This window comes from Squalius cephalus, assembly GCF_949319135.1.
Source record: "Squalius cephalus genome assembly, chromosome: 3".
Classification (NCBI taxonomy): Eukaryota; Metazoa; Chordata; class Actinopteri; order Cypriniformes; family Leuciscidae; genus Squalius; species Squalius cephalus.
Genome location: NC_137124.1, coordinates 48,749,849 through 48,775,690, shown reverse-complemented (window position 1 = coordinate 48,775,690; position 25,842 = coordinate 48,749,849). Strand labels below are relative to the sequence as shown.

Sequence of the window (25,842 nt, the reverse complement as noted above, 5' to 3'; positions counted from 1 at the left end):
TTGGCTGTTGTGCGGTCTGACGCGACACCCGAACATATACTTCGTATTTACGCGTACAAACTGTGCGTGTTAATGCGTCCAAATTTCACGCGTTGCATATAATAGGTATTGTCCCCAACGGCGTTCCATACTATGGGAACACCTTCAGAGCATGCCGTTGTCTGAGTCACGTGTAGTACACACCAAAGCATTGGCCTAGGACGAAGTTAGGAGACGCAACGCAGTGCATAATCAATTCTATAAATAACACTTGCGTGAGCCGCGTACTCGGAGTATGGCATGGACATAACTTATTCAGCCTCTCTTGCTCCTGAGTTTCAAAAGGCGAAGGAGAGAAGGCCTGGAGAACAACAGGATGAAACGATGAAAAAGGCATATACGGACGTAATCCTGCCTTGGGTGCAAAATCACCTTGACCAGTCCAGGGGCAAAATCCAGACAGGAAGAGGTGACTGACAAAGCCTGCAGATCTCCTACCCTTTAGAGAGGTAAAAGCAATAAGAAAAGCCACCTTGAGTGTCAGAAGCTTCAGAGAGGCTGACTCAAGAGCTTAGAAGGGAGCAGTAGACAAAGGTTACATTAGTTAACTACTTTAGTTAACATGAACTAAGAATTAACACAACTTCTACAGCATTTATTAATAATAATTAGTTAATACATTGTGAACTAACATAACCAATCAACGAACAACTGGATTTGTATTAACTTATATTAATAAAGATGAATGAATACTGTAACAAATGTATTGCTCATGTTAGTTTATTTTAGTAAATACAAAACTAAACTAAAATAACTAAATACATGTTTATGTTCAGTGTTTCAGCCACAAAACAGTCGATTTTTAAATTATGAAACTATATTTTATTTAACTTTTTTTTTTCCAACACCACCTCTTCTTACAAAATCACTGGAAAATAAGTGCAAAATTAAAGCCATCCCAAATTAACATCCATGTTAACATGCGTTACCCTGAGCTTTGAAACTGACTGGAAGATATCCAAGATAATATCAACATCACAGAAAATAGATTTCATCTACAGACTATGTCAGGCTCAACACACAACCCATTCTCATAAATATATAAACACCATGTCACTTCCTGTCAATTTTTTTTTTTTTTTTTTGTAATCGAAATATCTCATGAAAAATCTTATATTCAATTTAAATAACAGAAAAATTTCAGCAAAACATCTTATTACAGAACGAATACTGACTCTCAATACATGTGTCCACACACTCTTCAAATGCCAGTTCACTGCATCATCAATTTCACGTGAAACGGTGGCTCATTTGCTACACAAATTCTGGGAATTTAAGAGCAGATTATCTTCATCCAGCCCTTCTTCTAGTCTTCTTCATCATCTTCTTCCTCCTCTGGGGTATATTCTTCATCTTCAGACTCCGTGATGATCTGCTCTTCCTCCTCCTCACTCCTCATCTCCTCACCTTCTGCATCACTTTCATTTTCATCATCATCAAAACTTTCTACTTCATCATCATCATCATCATCCACCTCCTCCTCACCATCTCCCCCTTCAAATTCACCTACAAAAAAGAAACAACAAAAATACGAGAACAATATAAAGAGCCAGATGTTCATAAGGCTCATGACTGGGTGTTTTCACTGAAAAACAAGACAAAAAAACACATATTCTTTAGTCAAGTTTACTTTCTGTACCTCATTAGGCCAACAGTGTTATTTTAGTTTAACTATTATAGATATAGATACTAGATACTATTATGATTTTTCATATTTCATTTTTGATTTTCTGTTTTGATTTTAATTTTAGAAATTTTATTGTAATTGCATATCATTTTTAGTAGTTTTATTTTTAAATATGCCAATAAAGGTTTTTTTTTTTTTTTTTCAGTTTTAGTACAAGTTAAACTAAATAAAATGAGAAATGTTGCCTCGGCAACTGGCAGAAATAAAATGAAGTTTCTTATTATTTTATTTAAATTTAGATAACTATATAACCCTGCTGTCCACCTGCTATCAGATTTGCGTCGTCACCTGTGACCACACAAATATGAACGAGCGGACAAAGTCATGTTACGTGACTCAGTCACAAGAGAATGTTAAATGCGCTAAATAAAAAGAATACAGATGTCAACTGCAATTTCGAACGCTCAGGTAACGCAGAGAAGTTTGTATCCCTTTTGTTTGGTGCACCTCCTCATAATACTCTCCATAACATTCACGTGTTCAGTGAGTGAAACGGCACATTACTGCGGTCCGGGACACATTTAGGATTGATAGCGATATGAAGGTAGTCAAAACCTTCCACATGGTTTCAGTGATCCAATCACAAAATATTTTATCTCCTATTGTGGAGTTTAAAGTCGTTATGCAACAGAAGTAGGAACAGATCTTTTTCACACGGACGCCTGCGCACATACGCATTTAAACGTGCATGCTTGCAGACTAAACACGTTATACGCATGTGCATGTCATCTCCGTTTTCACAGATTCATGTTTTTTAAGGTTACACAGAGATGATAACAGTATAGTTTTCAAAAACTTGCACTTTGAAACCCGTTTCAAAGTTTGCATCTTCAGGCCACCAAAACGCTGTTGTGTAAATGAACAGCCAGAACTCATACTTGGTTACACCGTCCCCTGAATTAATAACTAATGCTTTTTACAACTGAAATGAATCAAAGCTGAACTTATTTAAACTGGATAATGACTTTCTTCTAGAGCTGCTGTACAGCCAAAACAATATCTGTTGCATTAATTTCCTATTATTACTGTAAAGCTGCTTTGAAACAATCTATATTGTAAAACGCGCTATATAAATAAATGTGACTTGACCTGACTTGACCATGATTGGAGAAGTCTGTCATTTTTCACCAGAGGGTCCAGTTTAAGCATTTTGATTGAATATGATGAGGTCAAAACAAATTTTCTAAATTTGTTTTATTTAGGAAAATGAAACAAATGCACGTAAGAGTAGTTTGCAAAAAGGTCTATAACACGCATTTAGAATTTTCATTTCATGCCATCTATAAGTGATTGGATATAAGTTATGGGCCCTGTTTACCCCTGTATTTAACACAAACCACTTGAGACTCACAAAGTGTGCTGATGAGTGTGCTGCCATGCTGCTGCAATTCAGCAATGAACTCCCCCATCTTTCCTTCCATAGTTTCATACAGTGGCTCAGTGTCGACTGTGGGCTCATCAGGGAAAAACAGAGGTTTTTTTAACTGTCTCTGGTACCTGACACACACACAGTTAAATAAAATAAATAAATACATTACCATGTGGACAAAAATAATCCCCCTCACTGGAAATGTTTGAAAGCACCTCAAATCAAAAGTCTGTCTTACCTTTTCATAGATGAATTGTAATCCTGAAAGAAATCCAAAGAGAAACCACAAAGTGAAGATCAAATGTAAGTTTTGTTCAAACTGCCAAACAAGGAACTCTCGGTTTAATAAAGAACTTGAAAAGAGTATTTTTATTTTATTTTTTATATTCTACAGTGCAGATCACTTACACAGTCCTGCAAATTTTTAAAAGAAATGGGTGGAAAATGTTTACCTCTTCATTTGCAGTGCAGTTGCACTTCGGGAATTAATAGGCATTGCCAGTCAAATAGCCAATGATATTTTTGATACTGCTTTCAAACGCATATTTGTATTTATGCTTTAAGTAAAGCTTTGTAGCCAATCACAGACTTTTGAGTACATTAAAGCAATGGCCAATCAGAGGTGTTTAATCCAATGGTTCAGCGATTGTTCATTGACTGCACCCTTGCAAAATGTCTCATAACCAACAAAGTATAGGCGCATTGCAAATAAGAGATGTATGGTGAAGTGTAGTCAGGTTAGGCTATACCAGGAGTTTTCACAAGACTGTAGAAGTGATTTGCGGATCAGGTAGCGGTCTTTATGTCAAATGGGTCGGGTACGGAATTAAATTAACACTGCTGCCGGATAACGGGTCAGTTGTTCTGTTAAATATTGGGGATGAAGGTTTACCAAACAGAACCCATGCAGGACTCTGATGATACAAATAATGTACCATATTTGGAAACACATTTCGAAACATATAGAGAGCATACAGATTATGCTTTTAAAGAGAATACTATATCTATCCCCAGACCCCCTGCAGGATCTTCATAGACCCCTGGAAATTGATCAATAAAATTAGAGCCAGTGTGTAGGTTGCTACAAGGTGTGCTTATGAGGAAAAAACAATTACTAGGTCTGCCATAGTTTGTGGCATCAAATCTTTTGGGATTTGAAGAAATTAGCCAATTTGTGTAGTCTTTGTGATCAGAGCAAAATTATTTCAGTACTTTCTGTAGAACCATTTGCATATTTTTTATTTCCACATCACATCCAACTATATTTGTTGTATCAACCATTTCAGATAAACCCGCCCCTAAACGTTATGTGAAAACAAAATGAACTGTAGTTGGTTCCTTTCCATGTCATTCAGGTGGTCTCTTCCTGTCTAAGTGGGCAGTTCTTGGCCAAAAAAAGCTTCAAAGTGGACCAGACTTCATCCTGCTCATCAACTTGTAAAACTACTGGATTCATCTTTCTTTAAGGGGCCGCTTACACAACACCATTTTCAACTAAAAATGGAAAAAAATGTTATGTGTTTTGGCCATTTATTTTCACGACAAAAATGTTTTGGAGGCATGAAAATGCAAACTTTTGAAAATGGGTTTCAAAGTGCATGTTTTTGAAAATGGTAGCATTATTGTCTACAAAAACGTGAATTTGTGAAATTAGTGAAGTGTGACATTGCTAACTACTGGCCTGGCATGCATAACGCAGTGTTTTTAATTGTTTTCGCAGATCCGTGTGAATGGGGACCCTTTTGACAGCATTGCCGTCTGTATGAGTAAAACACAAAGGAAAAACTTTACCATTTTTAGTACATTGTTGTTGTTGTAGTACCCTTAGCCAGACAATAAAAGCCTAAAATTCTGTCAGAAACAGTTACAGATGATTTTCAAGAATTTGAATTCAGTGTATGTGTTTATATGTAAAAATGTACCTTAATAAATTGGAAAGAATCATTCTCCTGTAGAAGCCTCTCAAAGCCTGAGTGAACCTCTTGTAGACGAGTCTGATCTTGTGCTATTCGACTCAAGTTCTGCTGGATTCCAGAACAATGCTCACCATCATAGGTGCTGACACATTCACGCAGCGATGATAGAAAAGCATCCAGATGTGCGATAGAAGTCTGTCGGAAAGCATCTAGGTGCTGTTCTGTGTCATCCCGGAAGACCTAGAACAGAACAAATATTTCAAACAAGATTTTTATATTTTCTGTATGCAAATGAAAGGGGTGCTTGCCCTTGCAAAAATGTAACTTAGCAAAAACAGTAGTGTTTAGCAAAAGCCACAAACAAGAGAATAAATATTCAATGATAAATTATTTAAGACTAAAAACAAAATTATATGGGATGTGACGCAAAGGCCTCGTGATTAAACTATGAATTGCAATTAACTAATGACATGACTAACTTCACCTTGTTAATCCGTTCAATCTCTTTTTGTTCAAGTCGATTTTTCTCTGTCTTTAGGATCTTCCTGTTCGTCTTGTGCAACTGAATGTCAAGATAAACCTAGAGAAGACAACAGTGAGCGAAAAAAGAGAACAAGAGAGAATTTACTAACATGTGAATGATTCTGTTGTTCAGCAAGTGAACATTCATTATTGAAACAAGCGGATACCGGATCGTTTTCAACCTTGTTCCTGAAGGTCCGTCAACACTGGACTTTTTGTATCGTAGCATCTGAAATCACGTACTGCCAAATATTGTACAACCTTCCTTCACTCATTTTTTGTACTGCATTTCAAACACTACATTGGTAGCCAACCCTGCTCCTCGAAGACTACCTTCTTGCAGACTTCCAACCCTGTTCCAACACACATGGCTGTTGTTTGGCACGCAAGCTCATGCAAATTTCAAGTTTGGTGAACTCTGCCCTGTAAATTTGCATCATGTGAACACTTGAAGATTGATATGCCACGGCGTGACCTTAATTAGTTAATTTACACAAATTATTCTTCAGGATGAAGAAAATAGTCTACAAGCATAGACCTCTGTATCTAAAGGATCTGGAGCGATTCTGTATGGAGAAATGGTCTCAGATCTCTTGCCATATGTTCATCAACCATATTTCACATTATAAGAGAGGAGCCAGAGCGGTTATCTTGGCAACAGGAGGTTGCACAAAGTATTAAACAAAGGGGTGTCAATTATTGTGGAATACATATATTTCAGAATTTTTACCTTTCAACTATTTGACTTCAAAGGTTTGATTTTTGTGAATATTTTGAATAAAAGACAAAGACGAGAAATTGCAAAGTCAAAGTCAGTTTTGCTCATATTTTCCAAGGGTGCAAATATTTGTGGAGCCCACTGTATTGAATTATGCTGAATTATGTTTTTAGAGAGACATAGCAGAGGTTGACCTCATATTACGTTGCAGTGTCTGTAGAAATTTTGTGTGCTAGTCTAGTATGATCGTGGCTTAACAGTCTTCAGGGAAAATTAAACAGTCTTCACTTGAAAATTAAAGGCAGGTGTGTTTGGCCCTGTTTACACCTGGTATTAATGCTGCCTTCACATGCTATCGGAAAGGTCCTACTTCCCACTTCTAAAGTCATGGCTACAAGCTTGTCGCGTTCAAATGCTTTATTGTCGGAAAAAATAGGAATCATGGACAACATTAGGTTATTCGTGCCTGTTTCTCTGGGAAATCTTATTTAAGCTAAAACATTGAATATACTTAATTTTGAATAAAATACAGTGTTCCATTCATTGACAACCATATAAACATTCACATTCAATTCTGGAATTTCTGTCAAATACATGGTAAGGTGTGTTCCAAGTTTTTAACTTGTATCCAGATTTCAACTTATAACAAGCATCAATGTTCTCGTAGAGCTCGTAATTACAGCTTGTAAGGTGGGAATTTTCGGAGAGCTCTAACTTGTACCATGTGACCACTGTACCACCTGACCACTGCACATTCATTTAGACGTTGAGTGTCGCCATATAAAAGTATAATTCCCAGTCCGAAGACGTGAACAGCTGCAAATAGAACATCACGTGTTGTCATCTTGAGCCTACGGTAATTACGACATGGCGTGAATGCAGCACTATTTTCGCTGTGTAAAATAATGACAAGACAAAGCGATGTAGCTGTTGTGGGGAGAAAAAAAACACAACTTATAAAGAATACCAGTCACACCAGCAATTGTTCTTTCTTTATACCATGTTTAAAGTTTATGGCTGAATTTCCAGTAAGTAAATACGACTTGAGAGGGTGTTCACGTCCAATTTCCGACTAGAAAACTAGATTTTACAGTAATTCCGATAGCATGGTCAGCCAAGCCACATTGTTGGTTACACCTGGTCTTAAGATGCATTTTAAATGTGTCTCCTGTGACCATACGACTGAATGAATAAAGCCATTACACTCCTTCCAGAGCAAGGGTGAAATGAGATGAATGGAAAGGATACCAATAATGGAAAAGATACTAATGGTAACAGCGAATTTGATCATAAACCATGTGTTTTGGCCCAACATAGTGGAGATGGAACATATTGTTTTCGTGCACTCTCTCAAAACAGGTCAAAAAGTAGGCGGTCTTGTGTGTCTGTTCAAAAGCATTCGCCTACACTACGAAAGAAATCTGACAGAATGCGTTTTTGACTACTGGAAGAGGTTGAAAGTGGAATAGCTCAAAACATTTTAAACCCCTTTTAAACCTGTATATTACATTGTCCACTTATGATCGGATCGACAAAAATGCATCTTAATACCAGGTTTAAACCAAACTTGCCCATCTTTGGAATACTCAAACCAAATATCATCAAGAGTGAATGGGCCTTGACACGTCAGACCTACCTTGAAATCTTTCATGGTGTTCTTCAGCGTTTTGATGCAGTGGCCATTGTGCGTTCCCTCTATGGTGCAGGCATTGCAGAGGAACAAGCGCTCATCCATGCAGTAGTACCGGAACATCTCATCATGTTCCAAACACTTCCTCTTCCTCATGTCATTGAGCGGCTCCACCAGCGGGTGTTCTCGGAAAGCCGGGAGCTCCAAATGAGGCTGAACATGCTTTGGGCACATGGACACTTCACACTTCAGGCAGGTTTTAACTGCCATGAGACCTTTCCCATCTCCACTGCCATCCACTGGACAGTAATCACAGTGTACCTCAGCAGGTCTGTGAGATGGGTCACCCCGGCTCTGAGTGGATCGAACTGATTGGCCACGACGGCGGAAACTATCAGCAATGTTGGCCAGTTTGAAGTTCTTCTGCCAGTTGGCAGAGCTGCGGTGACTCTGTCGGCACTCCGGACATCTCAAACGGCCGCGATCTGAGCGGCTCTTGAGCCTCCGCAGGCACGGCAGACAGAAGTTATGACCACAGGGCAGCAAGTGGGGATCGCGGTAAAGGTCCAGACACACTGGACACGTCAACTCTTCCTCTAAAATGCTGCTTTCTCCAGCAGATGTCGCCATAACTATATCTGTGAGAAGGACTCTGGGGAGTTGAACTGTAAAATATAGCATAAGTCTAAAGTTAACTTTTAACATTACACTTTGCTACCTATCTTTGCCAAATTTGGATTGTTGATACAAAAGTTTATAAAGGAGTAGTTCACCCAAAAATTACATCATGTTATTCTAAATCCACATTGTGTTATGTTTTTAAACTCTTCATATGAATATGATTGTCTTCTTGCCAATGCAAGAGGCTATGTTAGCATAGCAATAACTAAAGAAATAGCAGTTATGAAAATAGATCATTTACAAATCCACATTTAAAGGGGTCATATTATGCCATTTTATGAAGTATTGATTTTGTTTTTAGGATGTACTCAAATATGTTTTCATGCTTGATTGTTCAAAAAATGCATTATTTTTCACGTATTTTTACATTATAACAGCTCCTGTCTCCCCAGTCTGGGTGTTTCGAAATACAAAATGTGCTGTGTTTGGTTAGCTGGCCCAGTGTGCTTTGACACCGCTTAGCGCATGTTCGGGAAATGTCCCGTCCCTTTATAACAGTGAGCTCCACTCACTCAGATGTAAATAGTGGCAATTTCAAACCAATGCAAGCCTGATTTAGATTTAATAATAATAGTAATAATAATAATAAAATGTTAACAAACAAGAGGATCGTGCAGAACGGATTTCATTCACGGACTATGCAAGCACGGCATTCACATGATGTTTTAGAGTGGTATGTTTTGTTTTGGTAATTTTCTTAGTTACTTAAGATACAATGTTATACACCATTTAATTGTGATATTTGTTGGAAAACTAAGGTAATCCAAACAGTAATCAACACCTTTTTTTGCTTAGTCTATGGGTGTGGATTATTTAAATGAGGAACATTATGACTTCTTAAGATCCGGGAAAATCGCGTTGTAGTCCAAATGAGTCGTTTGTTGTAGTTCTTGAAAAGTGGATTCTGTTCATTAAAATATCTCCCTTTGGAGTGGACTTTAAGCTTTGTACACTTGCTTATCTCTTTTATGCTCAAACAGCAACATTACAGACTAACTAAAGTTGAAAAAGTGAAAAAAGCATAATAGGACCCCTTAAACATGTCAATATAAAGTTGTGATTTGTATTGATTGTGCATTTAAAAAAAGACATAAATAAACCTCAGATATTATACTGTTGTGATGTGTATATAAATATTGTGACAATAACTTGCAACTGACCTTATTAACATTCAGCAGGCAAAACAATCAAAATTATTTTACATTAGACAAGACTAAACCTTACAAAAACACATTACAGCAAAAAAAAAAAAAATAGAGAGACAAAAAACAAATACTGACAACAACAGCAAATAAAAATATAGCTGCACGTGGCCATCATCGGTGTCCAAGCACTAATAATTCATGTAGACGATACAATTGCCATCTGCACTATGAAACAACTACAGGATTTTTCATCAGGCGACTTCAACAGTCTCATCTACACAAAAGTAGATGAGGCTGTGACTAATTGAAATTGTGATAATAAATGGGATTTATCTATTATCTACATAATATCTATTAGTTTTGCTATGAGTACTGATGGACTCAAGAACCATCACATCAGCATCTTATATGTGTGTGTGTATGTGTGTGTGTGTGTGTGTGTATGTGTGTGTGTGTGTGTGTGTTATAATAAATTATAATACAGATGCATTTTCTCTCATTCAAACAGTATCTTTACACTATTAATAGTGGTGAATGTGCAATAAACAAAACGATATGGATCAGAGATAATAAAAACATTAATATGTGTGACATAAGCCAATTCAATCATATTTTCTATAAAAAATAAAAACTCTTGAGTTAGGAGGAGGTGATGGTGCGCACGGGGCGGGCGCGCGCGCGCGCACACACACACACACACACACACACACAAAATCTGTTTTTGATTTTAGTAATGAAAATTGAAATGTTTGTTCAATTTCTCCTGTAATATTGTGACAGACTTATCTTAAAAAATACAAGCATTAACCACAACTTACCCTAGGTAGGATAATATAGTCGCAGCGATGATCTTCAGCAGAATATCACTTATCTTCCGCTGGAGAAAAAACAAAAGTGAAAGTAAGTTTGACCAGTTCTGATTGATGACTGGACAAAATATCATCGCAATAGAACAAGCTGTTTGGACGAGGTGTATTGGCCTGCTCGTCGGTATTCTGGCTCTACATTGTAGAATTATACATTTTAACACTGTTTCTCGGTGTTACTGTCCTGTCCATGTGTAAATTATTGTCCTGACCCAACTGACATAAAGCTCTCACACAAAACTGGAAAACCTGACGTGCACAATGAACATCACATCACAACGCTTTACATGTACTCATTCATTAAGTCACAATACACACTATTCTGTTGGTTCCCCCGTGTTCTAGTCCCTTACTGAACATGCGTTGGTATAACAAACACGATTAGTAAACTGTTAAAATAAACAAAAACAAAAAATGGACCCGAGACTAAAGGAAACTAGCACTGACTGAAAGCAAAGCTCTGTTTATTACTCGTAATTGGTTTAATTATCTTATTGACCCTTCGATTTTTTTGAGGTGTAACGTTAACTGAAAAAATCTGACTTTGATCCACTTGTTGCGTGAGTTAAGTTACTTAACCTACTTAAATGTAAAACCTACTGATACACTTGTAAGTTACAGACATTTGTGGATCTTCTATAACCGCGTAAACTATACGTACCTAAATTATTTGCTGTGTAAAGCCACCGGTGTTCTGGAACAGTTGATAATTCGTGATTTTTTCTGTTTTTGTTAGGAAGAGCTGCCGCATTTATTCCCCTGTCCGCCCAGTCTCTTGCATTTCCGCAAACTGGATTTTAAACAACTATCAGTTACGACATTGTTAAAAACAAAATACAGGCTATTTAAACACATAATTTTAAAAAATATATAGCTGTGTATGTGTTTATATAAATATAAACTACAATGCCTTTTGCGTTCTGGCAATGCAGCGCTGACTATTTACTTTAACCAATAAGGAGATTTGTTTTGTACCACGTGACCGAACGTATCAGGAAGTTAGTGATGGGAGAAACGATTTTTTTTAATTATTATTATGCTTCAACAACACAAACAAACAGGTACATTAGTGATTGACTGCCTTAGGTTGAACATAGCTATTACAAAGAACAGGAAACTCACAATAGAACAAACAAATAATTAAATAAAAAGAAATACAAAAATAAATCAAATGAAAATAAATCAAAAGGGGCTTTTTAAATGAATTTAAACGTATCCAAAAGACAAATCAATTTAAGGGCTTTCTTATTTTTAACAAATTTTAAAGATTTGCTCAAGAGTTTAACCTCATTCATCCACTGATTAAAGTTGGGTTTAGATTTAAACCATCTGCATTTATGAATGAAAAACTTTCCAAAACATAACAAGAAATTAATAACAAAATCACACTCTTTGTTTTCCAGACATAGCCTACACCAAACCTAATTAACTTCTCAGTGAGGGGTTCAATCCTCCTAGAGCTTAACCAATTCTGCACCTCAATCCAAAAGGGTTGCACCATATCACAACAAAAGCCATGCACTAAATTGTCAATATTTGTTTCACAAAAAACACAATTATTCACATCAAAATTAAATTTCAGTCTTATAAATTCATTAGTAGGATAAATCTCGTTTAAAATTTTGAAGTTCACCTCCTTAGATTTAGAAAGGAGGAGAAAAGACAAATAATTTTTCCTTCTTTTTTTTATTTCAACCATATCAGTAACGTTAGGTGGCTGTAAGCTGGTTTGCCAACCGCCAAAACCGAAGATTTGAAACTCGTAAAGATTCGTATAGGTTTCGAAGCTAAACTAGTTTTTTTAAGGAAACTGGGCTTTATTTTAGGGTATGCTTGGTTATAAGTTTTTTTTTCCTTTTTTTTTTGCCCCCTCTATCCCCAACTCATCGTAGAATTAGTACTGATTGATTGCAACTCCGGAACAGATGGTGGCGATAATGCACAAATAATATGTATGCCAACCGCCGTTAAAGAAGAAGAAGTCCGATCATGAACCGTTTCCGGTTTCAAAAGCGCCCATTCTACAGGAAGATGCGTCACGACTCACACGCCATCATCGTGACGAAGAACGCATTTTCAAACGCTTGATCCAAACTCGCGGCTTTTTTCTTTTTGTGCCTAAGTGTATGCACTTTTGATCAAGGTTTTATAGTGCTTTAAACCTGTTGGTAGACATGACAGATGTCAGAGCGCTGAGTGTTTTTCAAGAGCGGGTGAAATCTTTGTTCGGCTCGTTTCTTGATGTCCTGCTGGTTGAAATTACAGAAGCGTATAGAGAGAGTTTCGCAGACAGCATGTGCATAAACCACTGTAAGTGTCATATCCTGACAAACAAAACTTTTCAAAAGTGGTTTATTAATTTTTGACAGTTGTGAATATATTTAATTGTGGTTATTAATGAATGTAGTACTTAAGTGTATTTTGGTGGGAACTATGGTTAAGCTGAAATGTTCTCAGTAAAAAAAAAAAATAAAAAAAAAAAAGGAAATAATAAACTGTGTTAAAATTCCCAACAGGTAACAATAAATATGCAAACAATAGGCAGTGCCTAAAAGTGATAGATCGCCTCAAAATAAAATTGTTATTATTTACTCACTGTGATGCAATTTTAAACCTGTACGTTATGATTTTGTTTCTTTTGCGTAAAATAGGAATGTTTTGGGGTGTTTTTGTCCATACAGTAGGCTAAAGGTTAGGGTCAAAAACAATGCTGCACCCCATTAACTTTCACTGTATGGGCAATATACTGAATTTACTGAATACTGAATATACTGAGGTTTTTTTTTTGTTGTTGTTCTTTTTGTTTGGTGATGCTTTATGTAAATCATAGTTTAGTTTATTTATTTATAGCACAATAAAACAACTGCTGCTGTAAAAACAACACCAATCAAAACAGTAAAATAACATACAAAGACATTTTCCATATAGAAAAACAAGCTCAGATCATGCCAAAATATTTCATAAAACTCTAAACCATGACCAGTTGTTTCTTTATAAAAGCGATAATAAGCATTTGCATAATTTGGGTATGCACAAAGTCAAATTAGAGTAAATAAGGTGTCAATATTCTCTGCACTCATCAAAAACAGAGGAAAACATGAAAAAGTTTACACAAATTGTGTATTAAAGGCAGGTGAAATCGATGTAAATATTACTGTAGTGATATGTAAGTTTCTTTTGCATGTTTCATCGTTTACTGATATTTCAAAATGCTTCCCAACATTTTGATAAATAAAAAACAAAAAGAGGTATATTGTGTTTTTCTGCTTAAGAAACATTCACACAGTAAATTATGCTATAACGGGATTGGATGTAAAAAAGAAGAAATTACAGAAATTCACAAAAACTGCTAATGTCACCTATATTTTAAAACTCTGTAGACTCATTCAATTCAATCTATTCACATTTATTTGTATAGAGCTTTTCACAACAAGAGGTACTCAATGCATATATTTTCAAAGCAGCTTTACAGAAAATCCATGTGTCTATATTACAATTTAGAGTAATCTGCTATCAGAGGTGACGTCACGGTCAAAGTAATGTCCATATGTCAGAAATGTACAGTTCTAATATAATACAAATCATGCAAATAACATCATTCAGAAAAGGTGAAAGATAAAAGAGAAGCATTTGTTAGCAGCATTACAGTGTTTTTTTCCCCCCATAATTTATGCTTTTGTTTGAAGGTCACCTTACTGTTATCTCACAAACTTTTTTTACATTTCCTTTCCGTTTTAAAAAGAAATACCTTACCACGGTGAGTGGTTGAACTTTCATTTTGGGGTGAACTATTGCTTTAAATATGATTGATTGAATTCAAGTGCTTCAATAAAATAAAATGAAAATAAACATGAATTTTATGTATTTTTTTATATAAATGAAATTTTATAAAATTTATACAATTATGTCATTTTATGTAATTCAAAATATTTCTGAAATTCTTGGTTTGCAGGTGAACAATGTGCCAGTAATCGGCTTGAGAGCAATGACAATAAGGTAAATTTGTGTAATCTACTTTACAGTCTATTTTAACATCCCCAGGAAAGGGTCCAAAAAAAGGGACCTGGAGGATTTTCCTGAGGAAAAGTGGGCAGTTGATCTGCTCAGAACAAACAAGAAACTCATGAACAACTATCAGCGTCAGAACAGGACCACATCAGAACTATATTCTTTGGTTTTACTCATTGTGATATATAAATTCATTCCTCATATATAAACTCCTGTGAAACAAGAAGTCATAGCTAGACAATTTCATGTTCCTAGTCACCCTGGTGTGCTAAAAAAAGTAAATATTAATGGGAATATACTTCAGAGATATTTTATTCATAAAAAATTCTAGGGGTATCAATAATTGTGGCCAACGTGTTTTGGAGAAAAACATTTATTTCATAATGTGATTTCCCCCCACTTTCAATTCTTTTACTTCAATGAAAGGTTAGATTTTTGCCAATTTTTTTAATGAAAGATCAAAAGGATAAACGATGCAGATTTATTTTTTACAGCCATTTTGTTCATATTTACCAGGGGTATGATTAATTCTGAGCACGACTGTATGTCAAAAAGCCTTTGAACTTTTTTTCATGCAGTCTGGCTTAAATAATACTTGACTTTGCACAGTCTGCATTGGCTTTTTACCCAATATCTAATTGGAATAATATTGTACCGTCAACAGTCATATAGGTCAAGTGAAATCCATGTAAATGGCCATAAACTTTACTCTGTGCATCTGATTTAACTCCTTTATCCATTATGTTTGATTGCACAATAATTGCATCATCATAGTTTATGATTTTCTTCCATTTTTAATTCTTTTAAATTGTCTTTTGTTCTGCAGTCTCAGCAGGACAGTGAAGTCAGAGTGGAATCTGAAGACACAGTCACTCCATTGCAGTTAACGTACAGGGAATCTGAACAACCAGAAGTAGAACCAAACCAGTCAAACACCCTGAAAATTCTCAATCCGTATCCAGTTCAGGTGTCATCTCCTATATTAACAGCACAGTTAAAACAGGATGACATACAGATAGCCATTGTAGAAGATACGATGATACAAACTACAGAATCCATAAATGACAATGAAATGCAGACATTTCTGGAGATTCCCACCATACCCGTCGGAAAGCCTGAAGATGGGCCGCCAACTGTTGATCATCAGCCAGAAACATTGGGCAAGACTGAACCAGAGCCGGAACAAGTCATTAAACGAGAAAATGAAGATGTTGCTGTGACGACTGAAGAAGAAGAACTAGAAACTGGATGTCGAGAGGAGACGCAACTGTGCCAGACCTCATGTGAAAATACTCAAGCTCAGCTGAAGCCTGAAGATGGTGAGCTTCATGAACCAGTAGAGTTAGACCAGAGCGCCTCTTTTCAACGAGAGGATTCATGTCTTCACTGGAATCAGTCTTCTTTTGGGGTTTATTTTGGCACTGTACGAAGCCAGACACCTCAGAGCCATCTTGTAAAAATGGAGTTACAGGAAATGCTTGAACCTTTACAGAGGCTGGACAACTATCAACTGTCCAATCGCTCTTTGACACCTCAACTCAGGGGGTGTTTAAGACCTTGCTTTGTACAAATCCAGAAGGCTGAAATACTGCAAAAATCCATCAGCCAGTCTAGACAACTGCATGTTTGCAGTATCTGTAACAAATTCTTTATCTACAAGAGAACCCTAAGAAGGCACAAACGCTTCCACACCGGCGAGAAACCCTACAGCTGCTCGCTCTGCTCCAAGACCTTCATCCTACGCAAAACCCTCCGTCAGCACAAAAAACTACATTTAAGGAGGCCGTACAGCTGCACTCAATGTGGCAAGAGGTTCAAACACTGGAGAAAGCTACGCATCCATTGGCGTTCTCATGCCGGAGAGAGTCCGTTCAAGTGTAGCCTTTGTGGGAAATGCTGCAAGACTCTAAAGAGCCTTGACCGGCACCTGGCTTATGTTGACCACACCTGATTGTTTTAAAAAAGATGTAAGGACATCTTTGTATTGTCATTTGTGTGTGAATATTGTTGCACCATTTTGTCTCAATTATAACTAAGTGGAATAAATGGGTTGTATGTGTTCTTTATTGATTAATTGTTTCTTTTAAATGACAAGTAACAAAAACTTACATTCAGTAAAGAATGTTGGTCTGTAAGGGTTTTTTTTCTTCTTTTTTTCTTTTTTTTTTTTGTTAATGTATTGAGGATTTTCCTGGCCAGTCCACAGAATACACTCTAAAAACAAATGTTTTGGCTCAAGAAAAATAATAATAAATATAACGCTATGGTTTGCATTAATATTTTTGAGTTATAACAACTTCTGATTAAATTGTTCAACCAACAAACTACATTAAGTTAGAAGGAAATTAATGTGTTGCAATGCTCATAAAAATTAAGTTGTTCCAATAGTTTAGTTTCAACATAATTAAAATGGAGTGGTGGCCCTGGAACCAATTAATCTTACCTATTTTAGGTTAAATTAACAGCTAGCATTACACATACTTTGTACCTTATTTATCATGCAAATTTTATGAACATTGCTTATTCTTTATATAAAAATGATTTTAGTTTAATCAACAAAAATGTTAGACTTGTAATTTAAATCTACTTCAAAATCATCAATTTAAAAACTAATTCATTCTCTTAAGTTAACATAATGAGTGGATTCAACAATTTATAATCGTAGATGTGTTAAGATCAAACATACTTTTGATGTATTTTAACCCTTTGTGCTCTGTTCGATTTCTGGGGACGGCCTTATTGGAGTGGGTCAAATTTACCCTAATTGGATTCAATACAATTGTCCAAAACTCTCACTACTTAGGCCTACTACTACAGTACTTTTCACACATTACAAAGAATACATATCTGAATTTAAATGTTTTTAACCATTATTTTTAAGACTGCCCCTCACCCACTTCTGTGTGATGTTTGCGATTACACATTTAAAACAATGCTATCTTGACTAACTATATATCATTTGAAAGCTTTCAGACTAGTTTTCATATTTGGTGCCTGTTTTTCAAAAGAAATGACAGCAATAGATACATTTCGATAGATTCTCCGTTTGTGATACGGTGCCAAACACGCTCTGTTCTTTACATATGTTTTAATGCATGTTTTAGAGATTGAATTTAAAGGGGACCTATTATGCAAAATTCACTTTTGCATGCTGTTTGGACATAAATGTGTGTTGGCAGTGTGTGTACACAACCACCCAATAGTGATAAAAATCCACTCTCTCCTTTTTTATAAATCCCCATAAATCATCAGCACTGTCTCCCAACGACCTGTTTTCGGAATGCTGTTTTAGTGACGTCACTAAGCACAGGCCCCGCCCACGAGTGTTGACAGACACTGCCGTTTCAACATAGACCCGCCCTGATCGAGTTCACAGCCATAGATGAAAATGTCTCCCAAGCGTTGTAGGTGTTGTGTGGCTGGATGTATTAATCCACATAGCTCTCTATTTACTCCCGAAATCTGAGGACGCCGCTGAAGACGAGGTGGAATTATTTTGTTTTTAAAGAAAATGCTCTCTCATCTCTACCGAAATTCGTTTATGTACTTGCGCACTTCTTATACTGTGTTTACTCAGCTCTTACGGTGATTTTCTGGAGTAAAACTGACGCTTCATCTTTTGTGTTATGTACAATAAACTTTACTAAACTCATCAGTATGTAGGATATTTGTAATTTGTAGTGATTACAATTTAGCTCAAAGGATTTGTTAATTAATTTATAGGGAATTCAAAAGAGTCACTTATTACAACCGAGCAAATGACTCGTTCGCGGTTCATTTGAACTGGCTGTAACTATCAACTCTGCAACGGATATAAATATCCGAACTATAGTGAAACACTATATAGTTAGCAAGGTAACTTAGATCAGAAGTTTAAGACATTAAATTTGTAAGCACAATAACACAAGTAATATTTCTCTTTAAAATACAAACAAGACTTTATTGATTATTCTAACACGAAAACTAATATCTAACACAAACACACACACATACACATTCATACGCGTTGCAGAAAGAAAAGAGTAAGGAAAGATTAAGTTTTAAGAGTGAGTTTAAGAGTGAGATGATGTAATCCCAAGTTTCTATGCACTTATAAAACACAACCTGAATGAACCATCAATCATTAGTTTAACCCTTTTATCGTTTCCTAGGTTATTAAATCTGTATCAAATACACCAGTTCAGTTTAAGAGTCTGGAGGCAGTACTTGCTTGTCTTTGCTTTTGGGGATTCCCTTTTGTTGTGTGAAAGGGGTTTTCCCGGTCCGTTCGTTGGCTGGTCTCCTCGTGCCTGATGTCTGGGTCACGTGGTCAGTCACGTGGCGTGCTGGCGGAATGAAAGTCTTTGTTTGAAGCTGGCTTTGCAGAAGAAACGTGGCTCGAAATCTTGTCGCAAAACTTAACTTAGAACCGAGACCCACAACGGAAAAGAAAGGAAACTAAGAAAAGAAAGGAAATTGAGAGGAGTAGATGATGGCTTGAATGAAGCTGTTTAACCCATGTTCTTCAGATCTTGATTTGGGTTGTTTCGTCTGCGCGTTTACATGGTTCCTAGTCTGAGAGAGCGAGAGCAGAGAGAGCTTTGTTTCTGTCTAAGATTTTTAAACTCAAAGTTTGTCCTACCTCCTGAAGAGATTGGACCAATTAGAAACTGTCTTTATTTAGGAGGTGGCGTTCTCTTCACTTCTTATCATAAGTCAAGCTTATCTGTGCTCTCCTTACTAGCAGAGAGAACAGAGGCTACAGTAAGACATTATTACTATTATAAGAATACGAACATTTTACACAGATTTCAATCAAGTCATCTTTTGAATCATGAGCATACGATCATATTGATATGAAACACAACACACTTTCATTCAAACATCTAGGCTAACAGTTATAACAATTACATGAATTGTATGGCATCTAAGCATATCAGATGCACCCATCTATTGTAGGAACAATATAGAATCATGTCGTTGCATGATGCTTGATCTATAAGTCCATTGAAAATTGTTCTTGAATGATTTTATGTATGTTATAGGTAAAATCTCAGTTCTGTGGTTTGAAACGATTTTACACCCTGAGGTCTATCAGAGGTCCTTAAGGAGGAGGGGGTCTGGAATGTTGTGGGCTCGAGCAGCTTCCGCTGTTATCTTGATCGGGCTGAATTGTTCCATCTCTGAGCCAATCATTCTTTTCCAAGCTATCTCACATTGACCAGTTCTTCCTTTAGTTGGGCTCATCTTCTTTGAAGCTTGCATGGCCATAAAGTTCTTAGCTGGGGGTTTTCGTTGGTCAGTGGAGACTGGCTGGCTGGAGCCTTCTTTTATGGCTCTGGGGTTGGTGATTTGGTGTCTGGAATGTTCAGTTCTGTGAGAAATTATGTTTGCACAATTCACCTGGAAGATTCATTTGTGTTTGATTCGCACTCAATCCTACAAGTATATGTTTGATCATCATTCGGACCTGGTCCGAAACAGCAGACTTACAAGCAGATGACAAATACGTTATAACCGTAATTAAACTACTAAACTATACCTGTTCCATCTCCATACAGCACTCTGACTCTGTGTCAGGCATTATTGTCCGACTCCCGGTCGAAATGAACACCGTTACTGAGAGTTTCTGATATTATCATAATTCCATGAGATGAAATTGTCCTGAGAGACTGAACGCGAGCTCATTAAGCTCCGCCCCCTGTGCCGTGCAGCAGCAGCTTATTTGCATTTAAAGGGCACACACTAAAACAGCGCGTTTTTCTGAGCCCCAAAAAATGACAATTTAAACATGCTGTAAAAAATGATCTGTTGGGTATTTTGAGCTAAAACTTCACATACACACAGAGACTTATTTTACATCTTGTGAAAAGGGGCATAATAGGTCCCCTTTAATATTTATGTTACACCCCTACTCTTTTTCAAAGGGCATCCTGGACCAATTTACCCTCTGTGCATCATCATGGCCTCCTTATCATCCCCATATATTTATACTGATTGACTGCATCACTCCGTCTCCTCTCCATCAATAATTATGTCCAAATTACTTATGAATAGTATGTCTATAAATATTTAGAAAATTGTGGAAATATATGGTTCAGATCACTCAAACCATATATGGAAATCAAAGAGTCCTTATATGGTCACCAGTGGAGCCTGGATTTCATCTAGTGGGAAAGTTTGGGACTGTGCCCAAAAAATCTTACTTAAAAGCATTTATTTTTAGATGTTGTGATGGATTTTTTTAATGAATAAAATAGCAAACTGTGTATCAAACTAATCATAATTCTAACATCTAACCTTACTTCTCCTTTAGGCCTAACATTATAACACTTGAACAAAATGTAGGCTACTCTGAAGATTGTGTCGAAACCAATGAAAAATTCTGGCTAGATGCTGGCTAGACAATATCAAAAATATAACAGTCTAGAATATTCTCATGACATATTGAGTAATCAACTGAACTTCTAACCTTTTCCATTTTTTTTTAAAGGGATACTTCACCTCTGGGAAGATGAATGTGTATTTAAAATAGGTCATTTAAGTAGAAGAAATGTGGAGAAATTTTTGAATTTGGAGCTTTCTAGACTGAGAAAAGCCAGAAAATGTATTTTTGGCTTATGTGGATGAAAGACAACAACTCCCAGAATGCACTTGCTTCGCTGCCTTAGGAGGCCACGCCTACCGGTTAGAGAGCACAGTTGAAAACAACAAGGCTAGCCTAAGTAAGTGATGAGTTTGCCAGGGATTTAGAGACCCAAAATGTCCGGGATTCGGCTTTTGCGTTCTACAGTCGCCATTCATCATGTTTACTGTGGCGAGCAGGACGAGGCTGACGGCCGCGGGAGAACGGCGCGAGGCTGGTGGCTTCATTACTGAGACGCGCCGGGTCTCGCATCTCTCACGGAGGAGCGGGAATTTTCTTAGCAATGTTAAAACGCACATCAACCGATCACTTGTTTAGCGTTCATGTAAACACTACAGTCAGATTCACCGATCGGAATTAATTCAGTTAGATTGAAACGAGAGGTGTGCATGTAAACAATGAATGGCGACCGCAGAACGCAAAAGCCGAATCCCGGACATTTTTAACAGTCTCGCCCGCCGGACAAGTCCGGGAAAAGGAAGATGGTAACCCCTACTTACTCAGCTTTCTCCTATTATTCAGCTTTCTCCACAGAACAAGAGCATGCTAGCTTAGCTTCCAAAGAAAGACGGCTGATACTGTGTACATTCTGTGAGTGAGATCCCACCCTGTATGGGCGGGTTGAAAACATGCGGAACAACGCCATCTACTGGCTGTAGTCTTTAGCCTCTGGACAGAAAATCCTCCGATGACGCAAAATGACGATTTTTGCGTCATCGGAGGATTTTTTCCAGACAAAAAATACATAAATCTCTCCTCTCAGAGGGATATGAGGGGGGAAAGCATGGTAATTCGAAAATACTACAGGTTTTCTACTAATACAAAGCTTAATGCTAAATCCTGAAGTAACCCTTTAATGATTTGAGATCTAAGTTGCTTCTACCTAGTAACAGAAGGGTTTGTGAACCGATCAAATTGTAGGGAAATTATGTAATGTATCATGTCACTTTTGCTATGCTCCTATTCTATAAACTGTTGTATTCTTTTTGCTGGTTGGATTCTCTCTGAAATTTGTCTGAGATCCCCCGGCCGTGATTAAAGCATATTCGAAGGCATTGTCTGAAGTCTGTCTATGCTGTGCAGCAAGTTAGTTAAGCTTACTAGACATTTTGATAGTGTAACTTATAGGAAAAGGGAGTAAGGGACGACACGTTGTCCAACTCGAAGCCAGTTGTCAACTGTAGACGCAGAGCTAGAATATAAAGATTATTGGGTGTCGATTGGAGATGCCCCAGATATATATATTAAGTGTCGACTGTAGATGCTTGGGTGTCGATTGGAGACGCCCCAGGTAATTTTGAGTCAGGTGCAGAAAGAAGAAAAATCCACCACAATGTCAACCTAAAATTTGGCACAGAACTTGTTCAGATGTTTGGCTTTGATTTAGAGTTAAACATGCTTTGTAAAATACATATTTTGTAAAAAAAAAATATATATATTTTTTTATATTTGACATTTTCTTAAATTTCTATTACTTTTTATAACTTTTACTTTTATAACTTTTTACTTTTTTTACTTTTTTTTTTTTTTTTTTTTTACAGGTTTACAATAATCTGACATTTTGCCTTTAAAAAGATATACCAAACTTAGGTCTGTGCTCTGCCTGTGCTTGAATTCCGAAGTATTCAAGATTATTAACAATTTAGGTTGGAAAAGTAATTTTCATTTGCATGTCTATGCTCAAAAAGTGGGACTGAAAGTTAACAGGTTAAACAGTTTTGTTTTCACAAACTTTGAAAATAAAAAGTTGTTAAACTCAGCAAGACACCGGCAGGACTAGTTGAAGAGCTCTGACATACAACAAAGAAATTTTATTTTGTGTCTAGTTGCTGAACATCAAGATAATTTACAAATGTATGTATGTGCATTTCACTACACATCAGCATGTTGAAACTTTGCATGCATGTTCATGGGGAAAGAATCACAAAATTTCAGGAAAATTTTTGGTATAGTTGCTATAAACCATTAAAATATGTGGGTCAAATTGACCCATGAACATCACAAATGTAATATAAATTTTGTGTGTACATGTCAAAACACATCAGCGTGTTGACACTTTGCATGCATGTTCATGATCCTAAATGAGAAAAAGTAACAAAATGTCAAGAAAAAAAAAAAAAAAAAGGTTAACCAGTATTTCCCACAACTCAAAGATCATAACTATCATGAGGACAATCCAGCAATCAAAGTCCAAACTGGAAAATTCAACACTGAAGGTTAAGTAAGGAAGACTGGATGGGCAAGACCAGGCCTATGGTTGCTTTCAATATAATTTTATTGTTACATATTTCAAGTACTTACAATCATTAGGCTAATAAAATGAATGTGAAAACCAGTGTCCTGAATCAAATCAGCATTTGAGTCCAGTTGAACAAGAACAGCTATATAAGATAAATTATGCACAATACTGATCTAATTACCATGAGATATACTTTTTCTTAATAACTCAGTTTGGACTTGGTGTACTGTTTTACAACAGGCATGCATTCTGCATGCAAAGTGACCACTTAAGATGTGCACAGCAAGTGATACTTGTAATATTATTGTATTGGAATAAATGTATAGATACTACAGTGGATAAAAATTACATCTTAAATGTCTATGTGAATAATAAAGTGAGTTTTCCACAGTATTTATTTTCCCTAACTGAAGGAGATGAAAATGTAGAAGTCAAATGTCTTCAGCCTATCAATGGGGAGGTCTAGAAATATTTGTAAAATTATTGCTGTTAGAGATGGGAAACAGATTCAGATAACCCTTCACAAACCGGAAGGTGTGTACAAACAGGTGTCCTTCTACCTTGGCTTCAAAGTCAGAGGACCTGTTTCCTACAACATCAATCTGTAAGTTAAGTACTACTTTATATTTCAGACTAATAAAACAGGTTTCATATTTGCCAAACATTTGTCAGTAATGAAGTTTGATCGTGTTAAAAATGTATTATGGTATACTGTATCAATTTTTCTATTCAGTGTAATAGTTATATTTGAATTGTATGATTTAACTGCTCGACTAGGTGACTGTGCTGAATGATTCTCTGAACTCAAATGTCACATCCAGGACAAAATTTTCCTTGAAATCCAGATTGGCTTCATAATATGTTTGTCTCTTTTTTGAGAGGGAGAAAGAGAAATCACCACTTTATGTAAAGTATGAGTTAAATCATGGTAAATAATTTGGACATTTGAGAACATTTTCAGAGGAATGTAGAAGACATATAGGGAAGAGATAAAAAAAGTTAAAATATATTATTTATAATGCTGGTGGTAAGTCGGCAAGTTCAGAATGTAGTTTTGAGTGAACCAGTCTCTGCAAACCTTTTCTCTTCCCAAAGAAGAACAGAGGTAGCGTTCACGAAGGTATTTTAGATAGCCTACTTCCTCTAGTATGAATAACCCATATATTGGACACAGTTTTCAAGGTTTGGAGGGTTTGCAATTCCTGGCAGCACTTCATCAAGCCAAAAGAGCAAAATGATCAAGAAGTAAAACTCCGGGCTTCTACTTTGTTCTTCGCTCTTCTATTTTTTTTTTTTTTTTTCATTATCAGGGTTTTTTTTTTTTTAAATTGCACTTCAATTTTGTTCATGTATATGTCAGGTTTTTGGAAATTAAGTTGTCCCCAAAAAGACTTTTTTTTTTCTCATTCAGAATGCCTTTCCCAGTCTGCTTCCCTGTGTAAACTATAACTTGTAGCACTCTACAACATCATTATAAAGGTATCTGGTTCATTTTTATTGATCCTTGGTCTTGAGAATACCAGGTAACATTCAAAGAAAGACAATATCTTTGTATCCCACACCCAGTAGCCCAAGACTGGTTGCCCACTGAAGCTAAGTAGGGTTGAGCCTGGTCAGTACCTGGATGGGAGACCTCCTGGGAAAACTAGGTTGCTGCTGGAAGAGGTGTTAGTGAGGCCAGCAGGGGGTGTTCACCCTGAGGTCTGTGTGGGTCCTAATGCCCCAGTGATGGGGACATTTTGTTTGAGATTTGTTTTTTGACTTATTAAGGATGCCAAATCATAAATGTCCTTGAAAATCTAGAGATTTTAGAGATCTGGAGAGAACCAAAATAGCCCATTATTGAAATTAGTGTCGTCTTCTGACTTCAGCTGTTTGATCTTCAGTTGTAAAAGCATTAATGGCTGACCGTGCAATGTCTAAAACTGGGTCTATGTTTGTGCAAGTTCTTTTTTCTTTTTTTTACTTTGCATACAATGCTCCAGAGGTGATTTTTGTGAACTTGTCCCAAAGTGTCCCTAATATGGGATTTTTGGGGATCTCTTCTAAAGGCACACTATGCAGTTTCCGTTTTTCTCAAACAGCGACCTCTAGAGTCGCTGTGGAGTACTTGTATTTAACGTTACTGTTGTAAATACCACTCACGCAGAGCCGTCTCTGCACTCTTCCGACCGCGCTTTCTTCGTCGACTCTGCCATGATTCACGTCTGAAATGCGTGCTAGTGTCTTCCATAGAGGCTGCTTCATATGTTGTTGATATATGTGACGTCGTGCCGTAAAGCAAGTCGTGATTTTCGCGCGATTTGTCGGGGCGTCACCTCTCAAACTTGCATTGCTGGTTTTGCCAGCGGGGTCTTTTTTAAAAAAAATTATTTATTACAACCTCTTTTGTACTGA

General features: G+C 36.7%; 2 protein-coding genes and 1 long non-coding RNA gene across 5 annotated transcripts in view; 1 reads left to right on the top strand and 2 right to left on the bottom strand.

The window, feature by feature from the left end:
- LOC307155625 overlaps positions 1-25,842 on the bottom strand; it is an 821,100-nt gene that overhangs the window by 754,996 nt on the left and 40,262 nt on the right. The window lies entirely within an intron of this gene.
- On the bottom strand, positions 579-11,549 carry LOC307155607 (uncharacterized protein). Its single transcript, XM_079866400.1, has 8 exons — positions 11,235-11,549; positions 10,526-10,584; positions 7,888-8,546; positions 5,496-5,591; positions 5,018-5,251; positions 3,334-3,356; positions 3,078-3,223; positions 579-1,545 (listed from the first exon to the last, which is right to left on the bottom strand). The coding sequence occupies exons 3-8, from the start codon at positions 8,509-8,511 to the stop codon at positions 1,346-1,348; spliced, it is 1,323 nt and encodes a 440-aa protein (XP_079722526.1). The 5' UTR covers positions 8,512-8,546; positions 10,526-10,584; positions 11,235-11,549; the 3' UTR covers positions 579-1,345.
- LOC307155608 (uncharacterized protein) lies at positions 12,616-16,714 on the top strand. Of its 3 annotated transcripts, none has more exons than XM_079866401.1 (3): positions 12,616-12,883; positions 14,526-14,569; positions 15,408-16,714. In XM_079866401.1, exons 1-3 carry the CDS (start codon positions 12,748-12,750, stop codon positions 16,530-16,532), a joined length of 1,305 nt encoding a protein of 434 aa, XP_079722527.1. In that variant the 5' UTR covers positions 12,616-12,747; the 3' UTR covers positions 16,533-16,714. The 3 variants fall into 3 exon arrangements, with proteins under 3 accessions (XP_079722527.1, XP_079722529.1, XP_079722528.1); XM_079866403.1 differs by having other exon boundaries at positions 15,417-16,644; XM_079866402.1 differs by having other exon boundaries at positions 15,414-16,644.

What these genes read in the sequence shown, in the direction of transcription:
- LOC307155608 (XM_079866401.1), top strand. Translation starts at nt 12,748, where the DNA reads ATGACAGATGTCAGAGCGCTGAGTGTTTTTCAAGAGCGGGTGAAATCT. An exon ending in CAGCATGTGCATAAACCACT is followed by an intron (nt 12,884 to 14,525) that starts GTAAGTGTCATA and finishes CTTGGTTTGCAG; the next exon opens with GTGAACAATGTGCCAGTAAT. An exon ending in TTGAGAGCAATGACAATAAG is followed by an intron (nt 14,570 to 15,407) that starts GTAAATTTGTGT and finishes TTTGTTCTGCAG; the next exon opens with TCTCAGCAGGACAGTGAAGT.
- LOC307155607 (XM_079866400.1), bottom strand. Translation starts at nt 8,511, where the DNA reads ATGGCGACATCTGCTGGAGAAAGCAGCATTTTAGAGGAAGAGTTGACG. An exon ending in ACACCATGAAAGATTTCAAG is followed by an intron (nt 5,592 to 7,887) that starts GTAGGTCTGACG and finishes TGTCTTCTCTAG; the next exon opens with GTTTATCTTGACATTCAGTT. An exon ending in AGATTGAACGGATTAACAAG is followed by an intron (nt 5,252 to 5,495) that starts GTGAAGTTAGTC and finishes GTTCTGTTCTAG; the next exon opens with GTCTTCCGGGATGACACAGA.